Source organism: Balaenoptera acutorostrata, chromosome 9 (genome assembly GCF_949987535.1).
Source record: "Balaenoptera acutorostrata chromosome 9, mBalAcu1.1, whole genome shotgun sequence".
NCBI lineage: Eukaryota > Metazoa > Chordata > Mammalia > Artiodactyla > Balaenopteridae > Balaenoptera > Balaenoptera acutorostrata.
In genome coordinates, this window is record NC_080072.1 from 91,615,993 (window position 1) to 91,639,164 (window position 23,172).

The 23,172-nt window shown below is 38.7% G+C and overlaps 1 protein-coding gene across 2 annotated transcripts in view; it reads right to left on the reverse strand.

Annotated features, from left to right (window-relative positions):
* The window catches only part of ZC3H12C (zinc finger CCCH-type containing 12C), a 66,349-nt gene extending 55,186 nt beyond the window's left edge, over nucleotides 1–11,163 (reverse strand). The window contains exon 1 of one of the 2 annotated variants that reach the window (XM_057553443.1): nucleotides 10,803–11,163. In XM_057553443.1, coding sequence (XP_057409426.1) covers nucleotides 10,803–10,826 — 24 coding nt within the window. In that variant the 5' untranslated portion in view covers nucleotides 10,827–11,163. Of the gene's footprint in view, nucleotides 1–10,581; nucleotides 10,682–10,802 lie in introns of those variants that run through there. The other variant, XM_057553444.1, reaches the window with a different exon arrangement.
* Between the last annotated feature and the right edge of the window lie 12,009 nt (nucleotides 11,164–23,172).

A 23,172-nucleotide genomic window follows, 5' to 3' on the forward strand; every position in this document is an offset into this window, starting at 1 on the left:
GATTTACTTCTTTTATCCACAGGCCTTAAATGATGTTGATGGCATTAAACTCCAGGGTATATGGGTATTTAATCAACAGCAGCAACAACAATTAAAATGGCCCTTATCTGAAGTACTCACAGAGTAATTCGCTAGGGACTTCTTGACTTCAAAGATAAGATACAGAGGACATTTACACTCGACTGACCAACTTTTTCAAGGCATTTAGGAAAAACTCAAACATAGAGAATGGAAGTATACTCTGACTATGAGACACAAAAATGAGAAGTCAGCATCTGATAACAAAAAAAATTATTTTTAAACCCTAAAACCCCCAATATCTGTACATTAAAACTCTCTTCCAAATAACCCTGCAGTTTAAGAAAAATAAAAAAATAAAATTACGGACATTAAAAATGGATGACAATAGAATTATAACCTATGGGATGTGGCCAAATTGATACTCAATGAAAAAATTAATGGTGTAAATGTACTTAATAGAAAAAAGAAATACATGAATTAAACATTTAAATTAGAAAGGTTAAAATAAGCAAACAAGCCAAAATAAAGGTAGACAAAGTAATAAAATTAAAAGCATAAATAAGTAAATTAGGAAGCAAAAAAATGTAGAAATGGTTAATATAATGGAGAGCTGGTTCTAAATATGAATGAATGAATAAATTAATAAGTGAATAACTTCCTAAAAATGTGACCAAGAGGTTGAGGAACTCTACAAATATATAACAATACAAATATAATGTTCAATGAAATGGAAGGGATTCTTTGCATAAATCTTTATGCCAATAAATAAGAATCCATAATTGAAGCCAACTTAAGAAAAGGTTGTAAGTGAATAACCATGGAAGAAATAAAAACTCTGTTAAAGATTTATACCCTCTATTCCATTCCTGACAAAGAATGCTATACCTATTTTTTCTATGGGTGTGTTCTGGCAAAATCCTTTGTTACTGAGATTATTCTAGGGCACCTAAGAACATGTAAAGCATCCCAACTGGTTTATGAGGCTGGCCTAATTATGACAAAACCTAACAAAGATGGCACCAAAACTAATCAAATATATGTATAGTCTTACTTACACTTTATACAAAAGTTCTAAATATAAGAAAGGTAAGTTAAATAGTATATTCAAATTATAACAATACACATTTAACCAGTAGATTTCATTCTATGAAAATAGATTTTTCTAATATTGAACACTTAATTCAGTTCATTTAATCATAAGTATTGATTAAAGACTCTTGCATTGGATGGGTGTGGAAGATGAAAGAGATATAAAGAATCAAGAACTTCTAGATCTTTGGTGTGAGCAGCTGAGAAGATGGTAGTAACATTTATTAAAGTGGGGAAGACTTGGAAAGGGACAGATTTGGAGGACAAAAATTCTGTTTTAGATAATTTTGTTTCAGATACTAATAGCTATCCAAGTAGAGCTGTCCCAAGACAGCTGGGTAAAAGAGAGAAGTCAGTATTGGAGATGAAAATTTGGTAGTCATTAGCATGTAGATGGTATTTAAAAATATAGTTTTGCATGGATGGAAAACTGTATAAAAAAGAAGACAGTCCAGGATCCAAATTTTAGTAACCCAACAATAGAAAGACACTACCTAGATCTGTGAATACCATATCTTCATATAGTATATGTTGCTATACTTAATCATTTTTTAAAACATGCTAAATCAGGACTTTGGTACAAAAATTATTTAATAAAAACCTTACGATATCACAAGGTGGGTTTTCTGCTAGCCTCTGAAAACTTCAGTTTCAGTAGCACTGTCATATTTGTGATTCATACATTATTTGAATCTTTTTTGGGGGGTAGTCATTTTTAAACAGTTTTCTGAAAGATGCCTCAGAAGCTGAGTAAGGAGGGCTCTGGGACTATGACCCTAAGACTTTATTTGAATAAGGGTTTTATTCCAAGGGGCAAATTTGTTTCATTTACTTTAACTAGTGTTTTATAAATATAATGTAATAGCAGACAACGGTGAAAAGTAAAGTGGGTCTCAAAGTCTGTATCACTGAGACAAGGATGGAATTATTAAGTGGGTTGAAAGCAGCAAAATTTCAGCCTTACTGACATTTAAGCCTTATTTAAACTGACTGACTGTATGTTCAATTTAAAAAGAAGAGAACATGAGTCAAATGCTGAAAATATATTTTTGAAGATGTGCCTAAAAGATACTTAGGAATTTAACAATTTAAGGGAATTCTCCCATAATATATAAATCTATTTTCAAGTTTCTCACATTTAGTTTTTATAGATATTTGCAGGAATATGTGTATATAAGCAGGGGACACCTATGTCAGGAAACAATAGCCACTGGCATTTAAAAAATGAAATAACAGGAAGAAAGACCCAGTAAAATCAGAAATAAGCTCAAATGCCTACTGTTAATAAACACTGTTCTATGGTTTCAAACAATGCAATAAGACAAGAAAAAAAAGTTGAAATATTTTTTAAAATTTATATTATTTTGGGGTCACTTATAATATATCCTGAAAATCAAGAGAGTCAACTGAAAAAGTATTGGAACTAAGTCCTACAATGTAACTAATGGTACATAAAAGACGGTTATTTAAAATTGACTAACTTTCCTTTATACTACCCACTACGAGGTATAAAATATAGGCATACCAAGTATAGAATATAATGAGGTGAAATCTCATTCATAATTAATAATGATAGCTAACATCTCTCAAGGGCTTATACTTCAATGTACATTATTGGTTAATAGCCACAACCATGATATTATGATATTACCATGATAATAGGTACTATCATCACAATTTCACAAAGAAACTGAGGCTTAGGAAAATATAGGAAATTTGCCCACGATCACACAAGCGTCAGAACAGGAACTCAAACTCAATCTCTCTAACTCTACTGAAGGAGCTTCTTAGCACTATTATGTCATTCTTGTTTATCAAATTAACAAAGACAGGCTGTGTAGGGAAACTGTGATGGGTGCAGAGAGCGACACACATGCATTTCTAAGAATATAAATATAGATTGGTGCAACTTTTCTAGAGGGCAATTTGCATGATCACATCTAGGAATTTGTTTAAAATATATTCATCAATGTGTACAAAGATCTATATACATGGACATTTATCACATTGTTCACTATAACAATAAAAATATTAGTCATACTCTAAATACTCAACAATATGAGCTTGATTAAATTGCAGTATTTGAATGTGTTGAATGCCATTCAGCCAATAAAAATAATCTTTTAAAAGGATATTTAATGATATAGGAAAACATGGTATATTGAATGAACAGCAAGAAACAAAACTACATATGCATACAAATTTTTTAAAGGATGTGTTTATATTGACTAGGAGATTTAAAAAAAATGAAAACATTACTAAAACTTTAAGTTATCTCTAGGGGAGAATTATAGATGATTTTTCACTATCACTTTTACTTTTTCTCTATTTCAAAATGTGATAAAATAAATACGTTAAAATATTTAACTCAAAATTTAATTTTAAAAGATAAAATGAAGTAGTCAAAATAATAGAAATGTACTTTGGAAAACATCTCTCCTATTTAAAACTATTTTTTCCTATGCATGATATTGCTAATTTTAACATACTTTATGACCACAATTTTTATGTTACTTAAGGCATTTTTCTATCTTAGCAAAAATAGAAATAATGCCTACTTTATCAAAATAGATAATTTATTGCACACTTCCAGCATTTTAGATCTGTACTAATCATTGACAATTACAGCAAAATTCCAAGAAGTATCTAATACATAAAATCGCCAACTCAGTGGGTCAATTCAAAGAAACGATGACTTAAAAAACGTCTAAGTCAACAATGAGGAGGCAGCCTCAATTATATGGGAAAACTGCTCCCTATAAGTATACAAAATAATAAAAATAAATTATAAAGTAAAAGCCAAGATTTGAAACAGACTAAGTCACAGAATAAGGATAAAATTAAGCCCACGTAATTTTGAATAGGAAATGAGTAGATGACTAAGAACAAAGAACAGAAACTAATTTTAGCTTCACCCTAAATGACATGAAGTAATAAATTTGAAAGCTTTTTGAAAAACCTGAAATATAAACTGACATATTAAAAGCAATAACAGTAAACTTGAATTTTTAGGTATTTTTCAACTGGTAATCCCAATTACCCAGAACACAATTAAGAGCCAGTGAATAAGTAGACAGAAAAATAAAACAAACAAACAAAATCTCTGTCTAATCAATTCAGTGAATACTGCTAAGTCATTTTATAATAACATTCACTGCCTTCTATGTGCCAGGCACTTTTATACTCATTAGCTTAAATCAGTAAAAACAACTTGCAAAGTACAAGAAATCAAAGAGAAATTGAGTTTTGTCTAAGGTCACAGCCAGTAAAGGACAGAGCTGGGATTCAAACCCAGGTCTAGCTGATTGTTAGAGGCCCCAACTACTCTCTCTGAAAGTGCAATTTCTCAGTTCTCCAACCTAGACAATTTGCGAGTCCTAAAGGCCTTTTATTGCTGCCTAAATACTTTTATGTTAGCCATAATATTAGCTGTTGTCATTCAGTTTCACAGTCCATAGCAGTTATCTTCTTCAAATTAGAGGGAAGAAGTGACGTCAGCAAGGAACAGCTAACAGCAAGGAGAGAAGACCAAAAATCATTAATATAAACCAACAGAAATCATTGAGTTCTGCTGTCCTCACCATCTTTTTTATAAAAAAAGCAAAACAAGCATTGTTATTTAGATAGGATAAATCAGAAATCTGGATAACCCCTGTTCTATCACCTGGAAGATAGGCTATACAACTGTTGTAAAACTAAATTAGGTAATGTAAGTAAAGTGCTTAATACTGTACCTGGCATAAAGTTAGTGCCCCATAAATGTTAGCTATTATTATGCTTCATAATAAGTGAAGTTATAGGCTACATGTTACTTGAAGGTAGAAAAATATAATCCATGTATATAAATTTTTCCATTTAAAAGTTAAAATGTTTTGTTCTTGAAAGACTTTAAGACTAACTTCTAGAAATTCGCCTTTATAATATCCTTCCCCAGCTAAGTGGGGTAGATAAGGGTAAATGCATATGACCACTCAAGAAATCACATCATACATACTAAGTTAATTTTAAAATGTTTGGGTATACCAATTGTGTTATTTGCTCTACTGATTACTGCGATCATCTCGTAACCATCTACTGACTTTTGTTCATCCTACCACATCAGCAGATCCATTTAAAGAACATACTTTATGGCCTTTAACAATAAAAACACATTCATTAAGTATTACTAGGTATTAAACACTGTAGAAGACTTGGGATAAAACAGTGTAGACCAGAGTCCTTGCCTAAAGACTACAAACAAGATAAAGAAGATCCTAGGCACAGTATAAGGTACTGTTATAAACATTCTGTATTATCAGTTAATCCTTATGACAAATCTATGCCCTAGCTAGTATTTTTTTTTCTGTTTTATAGATGAAGAGCAGAGACACAGAAAGCAAAAAAGAAATGAAGAAACAGTTAACTATCACCAAATATACAAGTGTTATAGAGGGATTTACAGTATTTTGAAAACACAGGGGAGTAAACAAATAATTTTGCCTAAAGATGGGTGATTAGAAAATGCTTGTATTTTAAATTTAAAACTCAAGTAAAAATTCTGTAACGTATAACTACAGGAATAAAAAATAGGAGAGTGTATCAAAATATTTACAGAAGTTATTTATGGGTAAGAAGATTCCAGGTGGTTTTACTTTTCTCTTTGCTTCTTCTTAATCAACCTGCCTACTTTAATATCTTAAAATATAAGTAGAAAAAAGTCAGCATTAAAATTAGATATTAATGTTCATCTAACAAATTGTCAAAAAATTTTACAGTTAATAGTTCATTCAAACATGGAATGAAATCAGCTCTCTCACGCTTTTCTGACAAGTGTACATACCAATACAGCTTTTCTGGAAAACTTTTCGGCCATCAAAGACCTTAAAGCTTATTCTCTTTGATCATTACTTCTAGGAATCCATCCTAAGAACACAGATGCAGAAAAAAAAAAATTTACTGGGATGTTCAACTAAAGCACTATGATTTTGAAATACTGGGGGAAAACAAATGTCTAACTGAAATAGGAGAATGATTAAGTAAAATGATATGCTCTTAGGAAGAAAATGTTTGAAATATTTTTAATGTCATGAGAAAATCCTTAGTGAATGTTAAATGGGGATGGAAAGGTGGGGCACCAAGCTCTATAAACTCCCAAGAGAGATGATTCTATTATATAGTTTAAATCTCACAATAATATATTTATTAACATGTATTAGGTTAAAGAGACCTTAATATTTGGTACTTAGCCTAAGTTGGGACACCTGCTCTGCTGTTATTAACTGTGAAACCTCTAGCAAGTTATTTAATCACACTGTAGTTTGGTTTCCTCATCAGAAAAAAAAAAAGTATTGAAGTACTTCTTTATAGGAGTGCAGTAAGTATTAGATGCATTAATATATGTAGAGCACTTAGAACAGTGCTTGGCACAGTAAGTGTCACCTACTATTATCAATCTTAACCTACAATGGAGTAAACCCAGTGAGATCTAAGCTGAGGCCTGAATAATGAGATGTGAGCCAGGCAAAATATGAGGGGATATAGGGGAATAATGTCCAGGCAAGCAGGAAGAACTTGGGATTTTTATTCCCTAACTACCTTTAGAGATCTGATCATTTATCTTAAAGGCAGAATGCTTTGAGTGTTCAGACATCTGCTTATGGGCTTTACTTTATGCTAGTTCACTGGGCATAAGAATCATCATGCATCTATTAATTTTGAAACGATGTGTATCAACATACGAACACACACACAATGACACACTTTTTACAGAACTAAAAATAGTATCACAGGAAGGCAGAACGGCCCAGTGGTTAAGGGCATGAGTTTTAAAGTCAGACTCAGGGGTTCAAACTTCCTCTGCAATTTACTAGATGTATGACTTTGGACAAGTTATTTAAACTTTCTGTGTCTCAGTTTCCTCATCTATAGAATAAAGATAATAAGAGCAAGCATAAGCATGACATTAGCACATCAGTGCACAATACACAATAGCTAATATTATGTCAGCTATAAAAACCAAAGATGGAGAATCAATATCTCCACATCACAGATCTGAAAGTTATCTTTATGCCACTGGATCCAAAATACAGTGTGCCACAGCAAAGGAGACCATGAAGTAAATGAAAAGACAACCTACAGAATGGGAGAAAATATTTGCAAATGATGTAACCAACAAGGGATTAATCTCCAAAATATATAAACAGCTCATACAGCTCAATAGCAAAAAAACAAACAACCCAATCAAATAATGGGCAGAAGATCCAAAGAAGACAAACAGATGGCCAAAAGGTACATGAAAAGATGCTGAACATCACTAATTATTAGAGAAATGCAAATCAAAGCTACAATGAGGTATCACCTCACACCCGTCAGAACGGCCATCATCAAAAAGTCTACAAATAATAAATGCTGGAGAGGGTGTGGAGAAAAAGGAACCCTCCTACACTGATGGTGGGAATGTAAATCGGTACAGTCACTATGGAGAACAGTATGGAGGATCCTTAAAAACCTAAACACAGAGCTACTGTATGATCCTACAATCCCACTCCTGGGCATATATCTGGAGAAAACCATAATTCGAAGCAATACATGCACCCCCAATGTTCCTTACAGCACTATTTACAATAGCCAAGACATGGAAGCAATCTAAATGTCCATCAACAGATGAATGGATAAAGAAGATCTGGTATGTTTATACAATGGAATATTACTCAGCCATAAAACAAGAATGAAATAATGCCATTTGCAGCAACATGGATGGACCTAGAGATGATCATACAGGAGGCATATCAGCACTTAAAATACAAATTTTTTTAAGAACATTTGGTATTTTTGAACCCCAGAATCACGATATTTTAGGTTTAAATTTGAATTCCTGATTTAATATGCTTCTGTTATTCACTGACCTTCTTACTTAATATTTCTCTTTCCAATAAAAACTATACCCTTGAAACCATCTTTGCCGCCTTAATCATCCACTACTCCTGTCATCCGGGGAATGCTCCTGACACACTGGATCACCTACTCCTTGCTTTCCTTGACTCAGGGTATTCATTCGGAAATGACTCCCACCTTTAAGGCCTGGCATGTCACCTTTCCCAGTGCCTGAATTTCCTACTTCTTTGCCTATGGCACCTAGAATATTCCATCTAGCTTCATGTGCTCTCTGTTAACAATCTCTCTTCTTTTAGAGGTCAGGGTCCTTATACAGCACTTAGATTGATACTAAATAATTATTTGCTGAGGTAATAGAAGTTTACCCGTCTCACATGAGCAATAACTGCCAATTAGTTTACAATCCTACATTCTAATTCTAATACTAAAATGATAAAAAAAAAGCTCCTACTTAAAATCTTACATTTGCTTCTTTAAAACTGCTATCAAATAAGAATGAGAGTAGAATTCTTTAGAATATATGTAGAAAAGCAATGGAAAGCACTAAAAGGGTATAAAATGATATAAAAATGGTATTAAAAACTATAAAATGATAGCAACACTTTTACATCTGTTACAGTAATTAAAATTAATGTAGAAAACATAGTGGTGTGCTAGAATGAAGACAAGGTAACCCAGTTGTAGAAGGAAAAAAATACTTAAAAAACACTATATCCATTGAACACTTAGGGTTCAATTTGGCAGACGTAATCCATGAAAACATAGCTCCAGAGAAACCAGTAATATAAAATAAGATAATTTTATTAGTATAGTAATTAAAACAAAAATGTAGTAAAAGGAAATGACTAATAAAAACTTCCATCAGCATACAAACATTCCAAGTTTCTGTTTCCTATCCTTTAATATTTTCCATTATAATAAACTAGTTTCATTAGACTTTCATTATTAAAAGCAGGTTAAAAAAATAGTGGCCTCTTTTTTGTTGTTGTTTTGTTTAAAAGTTCATTTTACTTTACATATAGAGTTTAAGTACTTGTGTGATGACCAGATGCTAGAGGTAGAAATGTAACCTACTTTGAAAGCAAACTCCGTTGTTAAACTAAGTAAAAATACTCAAACATTTCAAATCATAGATACACAATTACTAGACCATTCTGATGTTTAAGGTATCTTCAAGTAGACAGATTAAGGTAACTTAAAATCCAAATGCCAAATTGGAAGAAAGCAGGTGAATAGAGAGGCAAGTCTGAAATAAGCATCTTCCTGGGGTTATCAACAGTAAGACAATTTTACAAATATTTGGTGAAGCTATCCTTATATTCGAACAACAGATAACACCAAAATTGAGAAATTGCGACTAAAATTAATTGCATATGTGATTAAATAAATGGAAGTCATACCCTCATACCCTAAATATATTAAGACTTAAAAAAAATATATAACACATTACATTCCTACTTCTTGTGGTTCTCCAAGGTCCAAAAACTTGTATGAGGCATATCCACTGTTTTCCGTTTATAATATACATTAGAAAAACTAAATGAGGAAATAAGTGAAGAACAGATGAATTTCCCCAAATTTCTAAATATACTGAGCCCCAAAGTATCTCTGCAACTATTCTAAGATGGTTAAAAAAAAAAAAAATCTGAATCAATAAGCGCCTCACGGGCCTGGGGATATTCCAACACATTCTTGCAACCAACAGGAAAACTTTCCCTAAATCTGGATTAGTATTTCTTCTCTTTATCACAAAACACAGAGCACAAACCAGGATTGTTAACGGTTACCCAAACGGCAAGAAGTCCAGTTAGGGTGACCAGTACTTGGAAGCTTAGGCTGTTTTTAAGGTCTTGAAGGGGTGAAGGACGAGACAGTCGAGGGAGGAAATGCGGGATTCATTTCTCCAAGTTATATTTGTAACACCTCTTTGTAGGGAGTTAAACACGGGGACCGGTCCGGCTAAATGAACGCAGGGTGAAAATGAGAATTTGGCTGGAGACTGAGGGGTGAGGGGTGCAGGAGGGACGGGGTGGGGGCAGAGGGGGTTTCGCCACGGCCCGCCTTGGGGAGGCGGTTTGGCTGGAGGGATGGATAATAAAAGCTAATGGCTGGGGCTGGATCCGAGCTGTCGGATGCTGCCTCACCACCCCCCCGCCCCCCGCCCAGCGCGCGAGGTCTGAGCCTCAGGAGCGGGACTGTGGGTCCGTTTCCATCCGGGGCGCCCGGGTCCGCCTCCATGTTCGGCGGCCGTGCCCTGGGGCGGCCGGGAGTGGACCGAAGCCCTAGGCCGCGGGGCCGGAGAGACCGGCCTCCCCTCGCCCGAGATCCCCGGTGGGGCTGGCTCTGCCGCCCGGGAGGATGCGCTGGGCTTTCGCTCCACCCCGCCCGAGCCCCGGGAGCAACCGGGGCTCAGGGACTCGACTTCCAGCGGCCCGACCCGCCTGGGCCTGGAGATCCGCCGGCGCGGCCGCCCCAGCCCCGGCCCCTCCGCCCGGCGCTCGGGCGCGGCCTCCCGGCCCGCGGCCCTCCCCTCGCCCGGCTCCCTCAGGGCCACTGTCGCCGCTGTCCGCCCCTCCACCCCCTTCCCGAGGGACAAACCTGGGGGCCGCTACCCGGCATGGCCGGCCCCGCGAGGAAGCGGCGAGCCGGCGGCGGGGCCCGCAGCGACAGCAGCCACTTCGGCCCTCCCCGCTCGGCGCCGCGCCCGCCCGCCCAGCCCGCGCGCCCTCCCCGCCGGCCGCAGCCCCGGCGCCCCCTCCCCCGGCTGGCACCACTCGCACCCCCAACGCGCGCGCACCCGGATCAGTTGCTCAACCTACTTGCAGTCTCTTCTCATCAGCCATCACCACATGCCCTGGAAGCGGGGCCGCCCCGGGACCCTCCGGCGGGCGGCCGCCTCTCCTTCAGCCTCTGGCCGCCGCTAGGGCGCGGGGCGAGTGGGAGGCTCCCCCATGCCGCCTGCGCGCACACCGGCCACACGCCGGGGCCCCGGCTCGGCCCGCCGCCTGCGCCGCTGCTCCGCGGGGAGAGCGAGCCTGGATCTCCCGCTATCGCCTCGCCCCTCGCCCGCCCGCAGCGGCAGCTGCAGCCGCTGCGCCGGTTCCTCCTCCCCTTTCCTCTTTTCCTTCTCCTCCTTCGCCTCGTCTGGAGCCGAGGTTGGCAAACCAGCACCTGCTGCTGGAGATCACCGAGAACTGAAACAGGAAACCCCGAACCCAGGGGAAAACCCGGGAGGCGTGGGGAGGGGTGAGGGGAGCTGCTGGAACCTGTCGGGCTTGGCCCGGCCACTGCGGCCGCGGGACGTTCCCGCGCCGCCTCTCCTCGCGCCCAGCCCAGGGGTCCCGACCTCCCCGCTCCGCTCTCCCTGCCCGGGCCGGCGGTGCCTCTCGGCTCAGCTACGCCTCCTCCACCCGGCAGTACCACGCATCATTCCCTGGGCAGCAAGGGAATCGGGCGGCTGCCTTCCTTTCCCGTGCTGGTTTGCTTGTTATCAATATTCCGTAATGAGGAAAAACCACACCCGGCATTAGCAAGACCAATAAGGGAATTTAAGCAAATGAAGCTGTTGGGATTTTACCCAGGGGAAGGACTTCTTTCAGTAAGGAAACTGGCCTTGTTGGAAGTGGCAACATGTCAAAACTGAGGTGAAAGTCAGGTTGAATTCAGATCTCCTTCGGGAGGTTGGGAGGAGAGCCCTGTGCACGGAGGCGGGCTCCCGAGTTGCAAGTGTGAAAGCAGTGAGAGCAGCGGGCGTTTCTACTTCTGTGAATTGTCCAACACCCAGCACAATCTAGGCCAACATTTCAGAAATGTTCAAATCATCTCACTCACCTGCCTGTGGAATTGTCACCAGGCGCCTCACTCCTAGCCTTGGGCAGGATGCATCTGCTTCTGGAGTGAGAGGGAAACGAACATCTCCGTCCCTGGATTGTGCCTCTACCACGTGCCACAGACCTGGCAGCTGCTTTAAGTGCAGCTTATTATCTCGTTTAAGTGTCACCACGGCCACCTGAGCTAGGTGTTATAATCCCCTTTATCCCACAGAATATTGAGATTAGAAAAATTTCCCAAAAGTACACAGCTTGCATAGCAAGGATCCGGGTCTGTCTGCATCCAAAGCACATACTTGTTTCAGTGGACCTGAGTTCACGCCTTTGATCACACTTTTCACCCTTAACAAAATTATTTCTTGCCTCTCTGAGCTGTTTTTAATGAGGGCATACTTGCTTTAAGCCTGGATCAGTTGAATCTGATTGGGCTGCTTAATGGTAGTGATATCCGTGATGCTTACTGGGGTTCAAACTTTATAGCTTCTCTATTTTAAAAAACCCTGCTTTTATGGCTCAGTTGAGCAGCATAGATGTCCCCGCCTCACTGGCCAGCATCTGTTGCTCTTTAGCTATGGATGATACGGGGTCCCAGCTGAGAGCATCCTGCTGGCTGGTGTCCACGGCATGCTGACACTGCGAGATGAAAGGAGAGCATCTCACTGAGCCTGCTTTCCACTACAGCAGGCCAGTCTTGGAGCCTAGTGAATGAAATAGTAGACTGGTAGGCTTTTTTGGGGGCATATGAGAATTCTCTGAGCCACATTTTTAGTACCACCTTAGGAAGTTTGGCAACCTGCTGTCTGAAGCCAGATCAGTTTGAATTGGCAGGAAGGGAGGGATGCTCGGAAAGAATTCCCTGTTCACTGAGCCAAACCCTCAGAAGCCTCTTGAGCAGCAGTATTAAGGAGTGGCAGGGACTTAGAAAGAGGCTGGCTTGCTGACAACAATACGTGACGGCATCTATGGCATGATTTTAGTGAGGCCAGGAAGTTCCCTTATTCCACAATATACCACCCACACAGTCTACTTATTTCCCTCAGTTGACTCAGCTGAATTCCACTCAACATTGATTAAGCATGGTTATGGGCCAAGGCACTATACTAGGTACTTTGGAAGTGAGAAGTATGAATAACTATTATAATTGCTAACATTTAGTGAATGCTTATCATGTTCCAGGTACTATTCTGAGCGCTTTGCATATATTCTCTCACATAACACCCACAAAACCCCTACAAGGAAATAACTATCACTGTTTCCATTTCACAAATGAGAAAACTGAGACCAAGGTTAAGGTCAGTACATAACAGTGCAAGGATTAAAACACAGGCATTCTAACTCTACAATTCAGGACTCATTACGTGAATGATACAGTAACTGCCTTTAATTACTTTACTATGTAGTTGGGAGATAAAAACATATGAAAGTTAAAAGAAAACTAAGAAGACAAGAGAATTCTTAACTGTTAAATATGTGTCATGGGTAATAAATGCAATGAAGTTTCAGAGGACAGAGGAATCACTTTAGGTTAGAATGGTTGGAAAGACTTACATAGAAGATGATTCTGGGTTTCAAAAAGGGGAAATTTAAGCTAGATAATGAAGATGGATAGTATTTTGATAAGCAGAGAGGATAAGGAAGGGCATATGAGTGGTACAGCATAAACAAAAATAGAATGCCAGGGAAATCTGGAAAACAGGGATAAAAGAAGCTGGAAAGGAAAATTAGGAACAAATTACACAGATTTGCAAATAAGAGAGGGAGAGAGAAACAGGGAGAGAGACAGACAGACAGAGACAGGCAGACAGACAGAGACAGAGTTTGAGCTCAATGTATCCTATATACACTGGGAAGTCTGTGAAGGTTTTGAACAGAAGGTAACATGGAGAACATCCCAATTTAGTAAACCCAGTATTGTATTGGTTATTGGATAGTTTGGAAAGGGCAAGGACTGAAGCAGGGAAACAAGTTTGAAGGCCAACATGGGAGCACTGCCAGGGAATAATGAAGAAATCGTGAGGGAAGTGAGGAAGGGACCAGTTAGTGAGACATTGTGACTTAAAAAAAATCACTGAGGCTTTGTAAATGATTGGATACACTTGATGGAGATGAAGCTAAGAAAAGGGAGAAGTCCAAAATGACTTGGGGGTGTGAATATGAAACCTGTAATAACACCGACTGGAAAAAAAGGGAAGTTAAGGATAGAGGAACTACTGTTTTGAGCAAATGTTTAGAGGAGTTTGGTTTTAGGCATGTACTTGTGGTAATAGTGGGGATATGCTTGTGGAAATGTTTCATAGTATTATCTAGAAAAGGCAAGGAGTTGGGTAAATGAGGCTTTTATCTGCTACTGAGAGAGTAAGTATGAACACTTTAAATGGTCTCTCTTATAACAATAACCAACTATGGTTTTCATCTGAAGTAAACCAGAGTTGAAAGAAAATTTCAATCCTTCTATGACTCAGATAAATGAGCATTAGGGAATTCCTCTTCTCTTTACTCCAAGTTCTATTTACTTAAAAGGAAAAGACAATATATAGGAAAGAAATTTCATGCTTCAGAGAATGTCAGAGTGACGAAAGAAAACTTAGAGATCATTGAATCTGACCCCACTTTTCAGTTTGCAAATGGTGAAAATGAGGATCAAATTTTTGAATGTCTGATGCTAAAACTTCGAAATAGGCGTTAGGCAAGTACGGCACATTTGCCATTACCAATTCTGGATAGCCCATCTGTAGTTTAGTTGTAAACTCAAGTCTGGACCTAGAATTGTGACTTCGAATTGCACATCATTAAAGAATTTGAGTGGCTATGGATCCATAACAGGCAAAGCCCTGGAATAGCCTCACTAGTTAAAAGCAAATGCTTTGGAAAGGACAGGTTGCGAGCAGAAGATGGGAGGGAGAATGGTTGCAATGGCAGCACTTCTTTCTAAAATGTAGCTCCCAAGTAGACTACCTCACACTGAGATTCACATTGGAACCTTAAAAGACAGAGTTTCAGGTGCCCATCACACCCTACTTGGCTGCCTCAGCCTGGATTTTCCAACTGCCCAGCCACCTTATCTAAGACCTCTCGGAGCTTCAAAAGTGATGGCCCATAAGTCACCCTCCGGTTCAAAACTGGCACACAACCCTGGAAACTACTTCTAGTTCTATCCAGAGCTAGTGGTATCCTTAGGAATTTTCTGATTGAAAAATGTGTGGACCCACTGGTTACACTTGGGGATGCAAGAGAATTATTTCCCTTGTCCGCACATCTCCTACTTTATCATTTATGCCAAAACACTTACCTTAGTTAAAGTGATGTCAATAGTCCCTTGCATGCACCTTCCTCTCCAGCTCTTTGTCCAGCACTTGATTTCCTCTGATTGAAGAGCGTCACACACATAGCCAGCTGACTACTGTGACTTTCCATTCAGTTTCTTTTATGTCTTTCAGAGAAGTTCTGGTTAGTTCCAACAGCCCATGAAATGTAATGTTTCCTTAATATTATTACCCTAAATGACCACTTCCCAAGCACATGATCTATATAAGATGGACATGGAAGGATACAACACACTCTTGCCCATGTGCTTCAGTTGTTGGTTAGAGTTGCTTTTTAACACTGAGTTCTTGGGGAAAGGAACTAGATGGCACGAGATACAGGCTGTTGGCCAATCCCAGGGCTTCTTTCTTTTGATGAGTTACCACAGGATCCCGTACTAGCAGCATGACTCTGGTTTTCAGCATGTGGGAAGCCAGGCAGCAAGGTTTTCAATACGCTTGTGTCATACAGTTGTGTGCTTGTTCTTCTACCTGAGCCAGACAGTGTGGCTGCCCTAATTTCACCATATTTGACCAACATAGAAATTTTGAAGACAATAAACACTTAAAATAAGAAATGCTCCTAAGGTGGCATTTTGCCATCTTGACAAGGATCACACCTGTCATTGTAGTTCATGCTGCCCAGAAGTTTAAAAATTTTTGTTGCAACATAGAATTTTAAGTGTACATCCTCGTCACCTCTGAAAGCATCTGTTGTTTTATAAGGAAATTGGTATATAGAATTACAAATGTACAAAACTGAGATGGTAGTTGGAAACATAATTATGGAAATTTCAGGTTAGAGTACATCTTATGTTAAAAGGCTATATCCAAGACTATTAATTGCAGTATTACTTACAAAGTCAAAAAATTAGAATCAATTTAAAAGTCCATTAATAGGAAACTATTTAAATAAGTTGCAGTGTTGCCATATATTAGGATGCCATTCACCTATTAAAGAGAGTAAAGTGGCTCTATGTGTATGGAATAAACTTCAAGACCCACTGTTTATTGGAAAAGTAAGGTACAGTATATATAGTATGCTACCATTTGTGAGAAAGGCAAAGAATGTCTCTGTGTTTGCTTATACATGCATACAACATCTCTGGGAGGGCACACAAGAAACTGCTAAGTGTTGTCTTGGGCAGGGAAACTGGATGATTTGGAAGAAAGGGCGGAACAGAGATTCACTTTTTAGTTTATACCCAATAATGGCTTTTGAATTTTAAATTGGATACTTGAATTAGCTATTTGAAAAAAAAGTTTTTTAAGTCTACACTCATTGGTGATGGGTACTATCGTCCACACCTTTCTATTTGATTCTATAAATAAGCAGATATTATTTTTTAAAATAGTTGAAAAGGAAGAGAAAGAGAAGAGGAAGTTGAGGGAGCCCTGTGAGTTGCACGTGTGGAGTCCGGGGCTTCCCAGGAGAGAGGAAGAGTACTGTGATCATGTGGAAGGGGAGATCCCATAATTGCTAAAGGATTCCTAGCCAGCGTTAGTGGGACTGTTCACTTTTTTTTTTTATAACAGCGTAATTGTCAAAAGCTCCGAACTCAGATTCTGTGAAGATTTCTGATGGGAACTGCTTTAACTAAGGGAAACATTCAGGGACATTCTCATCAGCAGATGCAGGAGAAGTTCCTATAAACTGCAGGCATCACAAGTCAGCAGTAGGCCTGGGCAGATGAAGCAGGTTTTGTTTTTTTCATGATACTCATCACCTAGGATTGTATTTGCTTATTTATTTTATTGTGTATCCTCACATCAGAACATAAGTTCCACAAAGGCAGGAACTCTGTCTGTCTTGTTCCCTGCAGTGTCCTCAGTTCTCCTGCGCCTGACGTGTAGAAGGCACTTGGGTTGGTTCTAGACTACTGAAACTGGGGACCATAACACCCAGTGACTTTCCAGCCTGTGGCTACTTATTTAGGCCTTAATCTGTTAGAACATAGTAAAGACATGGCCAGGGGAACCAAGTTTTATGGCTTAGTATCTGAAAGAGCAAGCAAAGCAGAATTCAAACCTCAAAGCAACTGGGGAATTAGAAAAATACTTGAGAATGGAGAAACAAGGCAAGGAACCAACTACTGAAGTAGCAGAACAAGGTAGGGGCTTGGCTTAAAAACAAAAGAAAGGAAAAAAGAAAAATAACCAACCAGAAAACAAATTAAAATGAAGGACTCTTCAGTTTCAAACAACAAATCTTCAAACAACAATAAAATAGAAGAGATAGCTGCATAATTAGGGCTGCAGTTTACAGGAAGAGCAGGAATTTAAACAGAGCAAGTTTGCTGCTGAGTCACTGTAGGCTGGAGAGTTGGGTGGCTGAGGTGGGAGAGTCGCCTTGATTTAGAGTCTACAGTGGCTTCAGAGTCTAGGATAGGGGTGAGTGAGCCTAGATGCTAAGGTCTGAGGAATACAGAGGAAATGGGTAACCTAGGTGGTTCCAGGTACTCCCTTCCATCCTTAGAGTAGAAATCAATAGGACATTTACACTGTCAGCTATTTTTGTTTGAATGTGGACATTCCAGGGGATATTCAGCCAAAGAGCATCCAGGAGTCAGAAATGAGGAGTCCAGCCAGGCAGCGACGGGTCCCACAAGCGACTGCCACAGGCCCAGGGAGGAGATGATCTAGGCTGAAGAGATAAATAGACTGGCGCTATCTGATGGCTTTTAACAGTTTTGGATATAGTACAGCTATTTATCTATTTCTTTCTTCCTTTTTTTTTCTTTTTTTTTCTTTTTGGCTGTGCCATGCAGCATGCAGAATCTTAGTTCCCTCACCAGGGATCGAACCTATGCCCCCTGCATTGGGAGCTTGGAGTCTTAACCACTGGACCACCAGGGAAGTCCCCATTTATCTATTACTATGTCTCACGGCCCTTCATTTTGTTCCAAACATTTACCTAATTTGAAACGTCAGTATTACCCTGAAATGTTTCTCTAACTGTTCAGTTATTATGTGACTTCCTCTGCTATTTTTAGTTTCATACACAGACCCCTGTTTTACTGAGAAGGGCTAGGCCTTCTGGGTTGTTTTTACAAGCATCTATTTTAAAAAGTGAGCATTATTTGTCTTTGGCAGTTTCCGCTTTTTAATGGCGATCTTGCTAGAGAAATTCAGGAACTTGTCACTTTATTTTGGATAACTACAGGAGGCACTAAATGTTCCATAAACTTTGGCAAGGACAACTTGTTTACTAGAAGACACTATCCTGATGAATGTATTATTGCTACCTTCTGTGTGTCCTTTGCTAAAGTATGTGTTTGCAACAACATTTTAGAGTGTTGGTAGGATTGGGTCTAAACAATTACTTGTATTGTCTTGGTGGTCAATTCTTTAGGTACAAAAGCAGGAGCTGACATTTTCCGAGGCTTTTTATTTTTTATTTATTTTTTTTAACATCTTTATTGGAGTATAATTGCTTTACAATGGTGTGTTAGTTTCTGCTTTATAACAAAGTGAATCAGCTATACATATACATATATCCCCATATCTCCTCCCTCTTGCGTCTCCCTCCCATCCTCCATATCCCACCCCGCTAGGTGGTCACAAAGCACGGAGCTGATCTCCCTGTGCTATGCGGCTGCTTCCCACTAGCTATCTGTTTTACATTTGGTAGTGTATATATGTCCATGCAACTCTCTCACTTCGTCCCAGCTTACCCTTCCCCCTCCCTGTGTCCTCATATCCATTCTCTACGTCTGCGTCTTTATTCCTGTCCTGCACCTAGGTTCTTCATGACCATTTTTTTTTTTTTAGATTCCATATATATGTGTTAGCATACGGTATTTGTTTTTCTCTCTCTGACTTACTTCACTCTGTGTGACAGACTCTAGGCCCATCCACCTCAATACAAATAATTCAATTTCATTTCTTTTTATGGCTGAGTAATATTCCATTGTATATATGTAAGACATCTTCTTTATCCATTCATCTGTCGATGGACACTTAGGCTGCTTCCATGTCCTGACTATTGTAAATAGAGCTGCAATGAACATTGTGGTACATGACCCTTTTTGAATTATGGTTTTCTCAGGGTATATGCCCAGTGGTGGGATTGCTGGGTCATATGGTAGCTCTATTTTTAGTTTTTTAAGGAACCTCCATATTGTTCTCCATAGTGGCTGTACCAATTTACATTCCCAGCAACAGTGCAAGAGGGTTCCCTTTTCTCCACACCCTCTCCAACATTTATTGTTTGTAGATTTTTTTGATGATGGCCATTCTGACCGGTGTGAGGTGATACCTCATTGTAGTTTTGATTTGCATTTCTCTAATGATTAGTGATGTTGAGTATCCTTTCATGTGTTTGCTGGCAATCTGTATATCTTCTTGGAGATATGTCTATTTAGGTCTTCTGCCCATTTTTGGATTGGGTTGTTTGTTTTTTTTGATATTGAGCTGCATGAGCTGCTTGTAAATTTTGGAGATTAATCCTTTGTCAGTTGCTTCATTTGCAAATATTTTCTCCCATTCTGAGGGTTGTCCTTTCATCTTGTTTATGGTTTCCTTTGCTATGCAAAAGCTTTTAAGTTTCATTAGGTCCCGTTTGTTTATTTATTTATTTTTTTTCATTTCTCCAGGAGGTGGGTCATAAAGGATCTTGCTGTGATTTATGTCACAGAGTGTTCTGCCTATGTTTTCCTCTAAGAGTGTTATAGTGTCTGGCCTTACATTTAGGTTTTTAATCCATTTTGAGTTTATTTTTGTGTATGGTGTTAGGGAGTGTACTGATTTCATTCTTTTACATGTAGCTGTCCAGTTTTCCTAGCACCACTTATTGAAGAGGTTGTCTTTTCTCCATTGTATATTCTTGCCTCCTTTATCAAAGATAAGGTGACCATATGTGCATGGGTTTATCTCTGGGCTTTCTCTCCTGTTCTATTGATCTATATTTCTGTTTTTGTACCAACACCATACTGTCTTGATTACTGTAGCTTTGTAGTATAGTTTGAGCCTGATTCTTCCAGCTCCATTTTTCTTTCTCAAGATTGCTTTGGCTATTCGGGGTCTTTTGTGTTTCCATACCAATTGTGAAATGTTTTGTTCTAGTTCTGTGAAAAATGCCATTGGTAGTTTGTTAGGGATTGCACTGAATCTGTGGATTGCTTTGGGTAGTATAGTCATTTTCACAATGTTGATTCTTCCAATCCAAGAACATGGTATATCTCTCCATCTGTTTGTATCATTTTTAATTTCTTTCAACAGTGTCTTATAGTTTTCTGCATACAGGTCTTTTGTCTCCTTAGGTAGGTTTATTCCTAGGTATTTTATTCTTTTTGTTGCAATGGTAAATAGGAGTGTTTCCTTAATTTCTCTTTCAGATTTTTCATCATTCATGTATAGGAATGCAAGAGATTTCTGTGCATTAATTTTGTATCCTTCTACTTTACCAAATTCATTGATTAGCTCTAGTAGTTTTCTGGGAGCATCTTTAGGATTCTCTATGTATAGTATCATGTCATCTGCAAACAGTGACAGCTTTACTTCTTCCTTTCCGATTTGGATTCCTTTTATTTCTTTTTCTTCTCTGATTGCTATGGCTAAAACTTCCAAATCTATGTTGAATCATAGTGGTGAGAGTGGACAACCTTGTCATCTTCCTGATCGTAGAGAAAATGGTTTCAGTTTTTCACCATTGAGGACGATGTTGGCTGTGGGTTTGTCATATATGGCCTTTATTATATGATGCAAGTTCCCTCTATGTCCACATTCTGGAGGGTTTTTATCATAAATCAGTGTTGAATTTTGTTGAAAGCTTTTTCTGCATCTATTGAGATGATCATATGGTTTTTCTCCTTCAATTTGTTAATATGGTATATCACATTGATTGATTTATGCATATTGAAGAATCCTTGCATTCCTGGGATAAAACCCACTTGATCATAGTGTATGATCCTTTGAATGTGCTGTTGGATTCTGTTTGCTAGTATTTTGTTGAGGATTTTTGCATCTATGTTCATCAGTGATATTGGCCGGTAATTTTCTTTCTTTTTTTAAAAAAATTTTTTATTTATTTTTATTTTTTATTTTTTTTAATGCTATTCTTGTCTGCTTACATTCTTTTTTTATGTATGTATGTATGTATGTATGTATGTATGGCTGTGTTGGGTCTTCGTTTCTGTGCGAGGGCTTTCTCTAGTTGTGGCAAGCGGGGGCCACTCTTCATCGCGGTGCGGGGGCCACTCTTCATCACGGTGCACGGGCCTCTTACTATCGCGGCCTCTCGTTGCCGAGCACAGGCTCCAGACGTGCAGGCTCAGTAATTGTGGCTCACGGGCTGAGTTGCTCCGCGGCATGTGGGATCTTCCCAGACCAGGGCTCGAACCCGCGTCCCCTGCATTGGCAGGCAGATTCTCAACCACTGCGCCACCAGGGAAGCCCGGTAATTTTCTTTCTTTGTGACATCTTTGTTTGATTTTGGTATCAGGGTGATGGTGACTTCATAGAATGAGTTCGGGAGTGATCCTCCCTCTGCTATATTTTGGAAGAGTTTGAGAAGTATAGGTTTTAGCTCTTCTCTAAATGTTTGATAGAATTTGCCTGTGAAGCCATCTGGTCCTGGGCTTTTGTTTGTTGGAAGATTTTTAATCACAGTCTCAATTTCAGTGCTTGCAATTGATCTTTTTATATTTTCTATTTCTTCCTGGTTCAGTCTAGGAAGGTTATGCTTTTCTAAGAATGTGTCCATTTCTTCCAGGTTGTTCATTTTATTGGCGTATAGTTGCTTGTAGTAATCTCTCATGATCCTTTGTATTTCTGCAGTGTTGGTTGTTACTTCTACTTTTTCATTTCTAATTCTATTGATTGGAGTCTTCTCCCTTTTTTTCTTGATGAGTCTGGCTAATGGTTTATCAATTTTGTTTATCTTCTCAAAGAACCAGCTTTTAGTATTTTTGATCTTCGCTATTGTTTCCTTCATTTCTTTTTCATTTATTTCTGGTCTGAACTTTATGATTTCTTTCCTTCTGCTAACTTTGGGTTTTTTTTTTTTTCTTCTTTCTCTAATTGCTTTAGGTGTAAGGTTAGGTTGTTTATTTGAGACGTTTCTTGTTTCTTGAGGTAGGATTTTATTGCTATAAACTTCCCTCTTAGAACTGCTTTTGCTGCATCCCACAGGTTTTGAGCCATTGTTTTCATTGTCATTTGTTTCTAGGTATTTTCTGATTTCCTCTTTGATTTCTTCAGTGATCTCTTGGTTATTTATTAGTGTATTGTTTAGCCTCCATGTGTTCGTATTTTTTACAGATTTTTCCCTGTAATTGATATCTAGTCTCATAGCATTGTGGTTGGAAAAGATATTTGATATAATTTCAATTTTCTTAAATTTACCAAGGCTTGTTTTGTGACCCAAGATATGATCTGTCCTGGAGAATGTTCCATGAGCACTTGAGAAGAAAGTGTATTCTGTTGTTTTAGGATGGAATGGCCTATAAACATCAATTAAGTTCATCTTGTTTAATATATCATTTAAAGCTTGTGTTTCCTTATTTATTTTCATTTTGGATGATCTGTCCATTGGTGAAAGTGGAGTGTTAAAGTTCCCTACTATTTTTGTGTTACTGTTGATTTCCTCGTTTATGGCTGTTAGCATTTGCCTTAGGTATTGAGGTGCTCCTATGTTGGGTGAATAAATATTTACAATTGTTATATCCTCTTCTTGGATTGATCCCTTGATCATTATGTAGTGTCCTTCTTGGTCTCTTGTAATAGTCTTTATTTTAAAGTCTATTTTGTCTGATGTGAGAATTGCTACTCTAGCTTTCTTTTTATTTCCATTTGCATGGAATATCTTTTTCCATCCCCTCACTTTCATTCTGTATGTGTCCCTAGGTCTGAAGTGGGTCTCTTGTAGACAGCACATATACGGGTCTTGTTTTTGTACCCATTCAGCCAGTCCCTGTCTTTTGGTTGGAACATTTAATCCATTTACATTTAAGGTAGTTATCAATTTTTTTGTTCCTATTACCATTTTCTCAATTGTTTTGGGTTTGTTATTGCAGGTCTTTTCCTTCTCTTGTGTTTCCTCCCTAGAGAATTTCCTT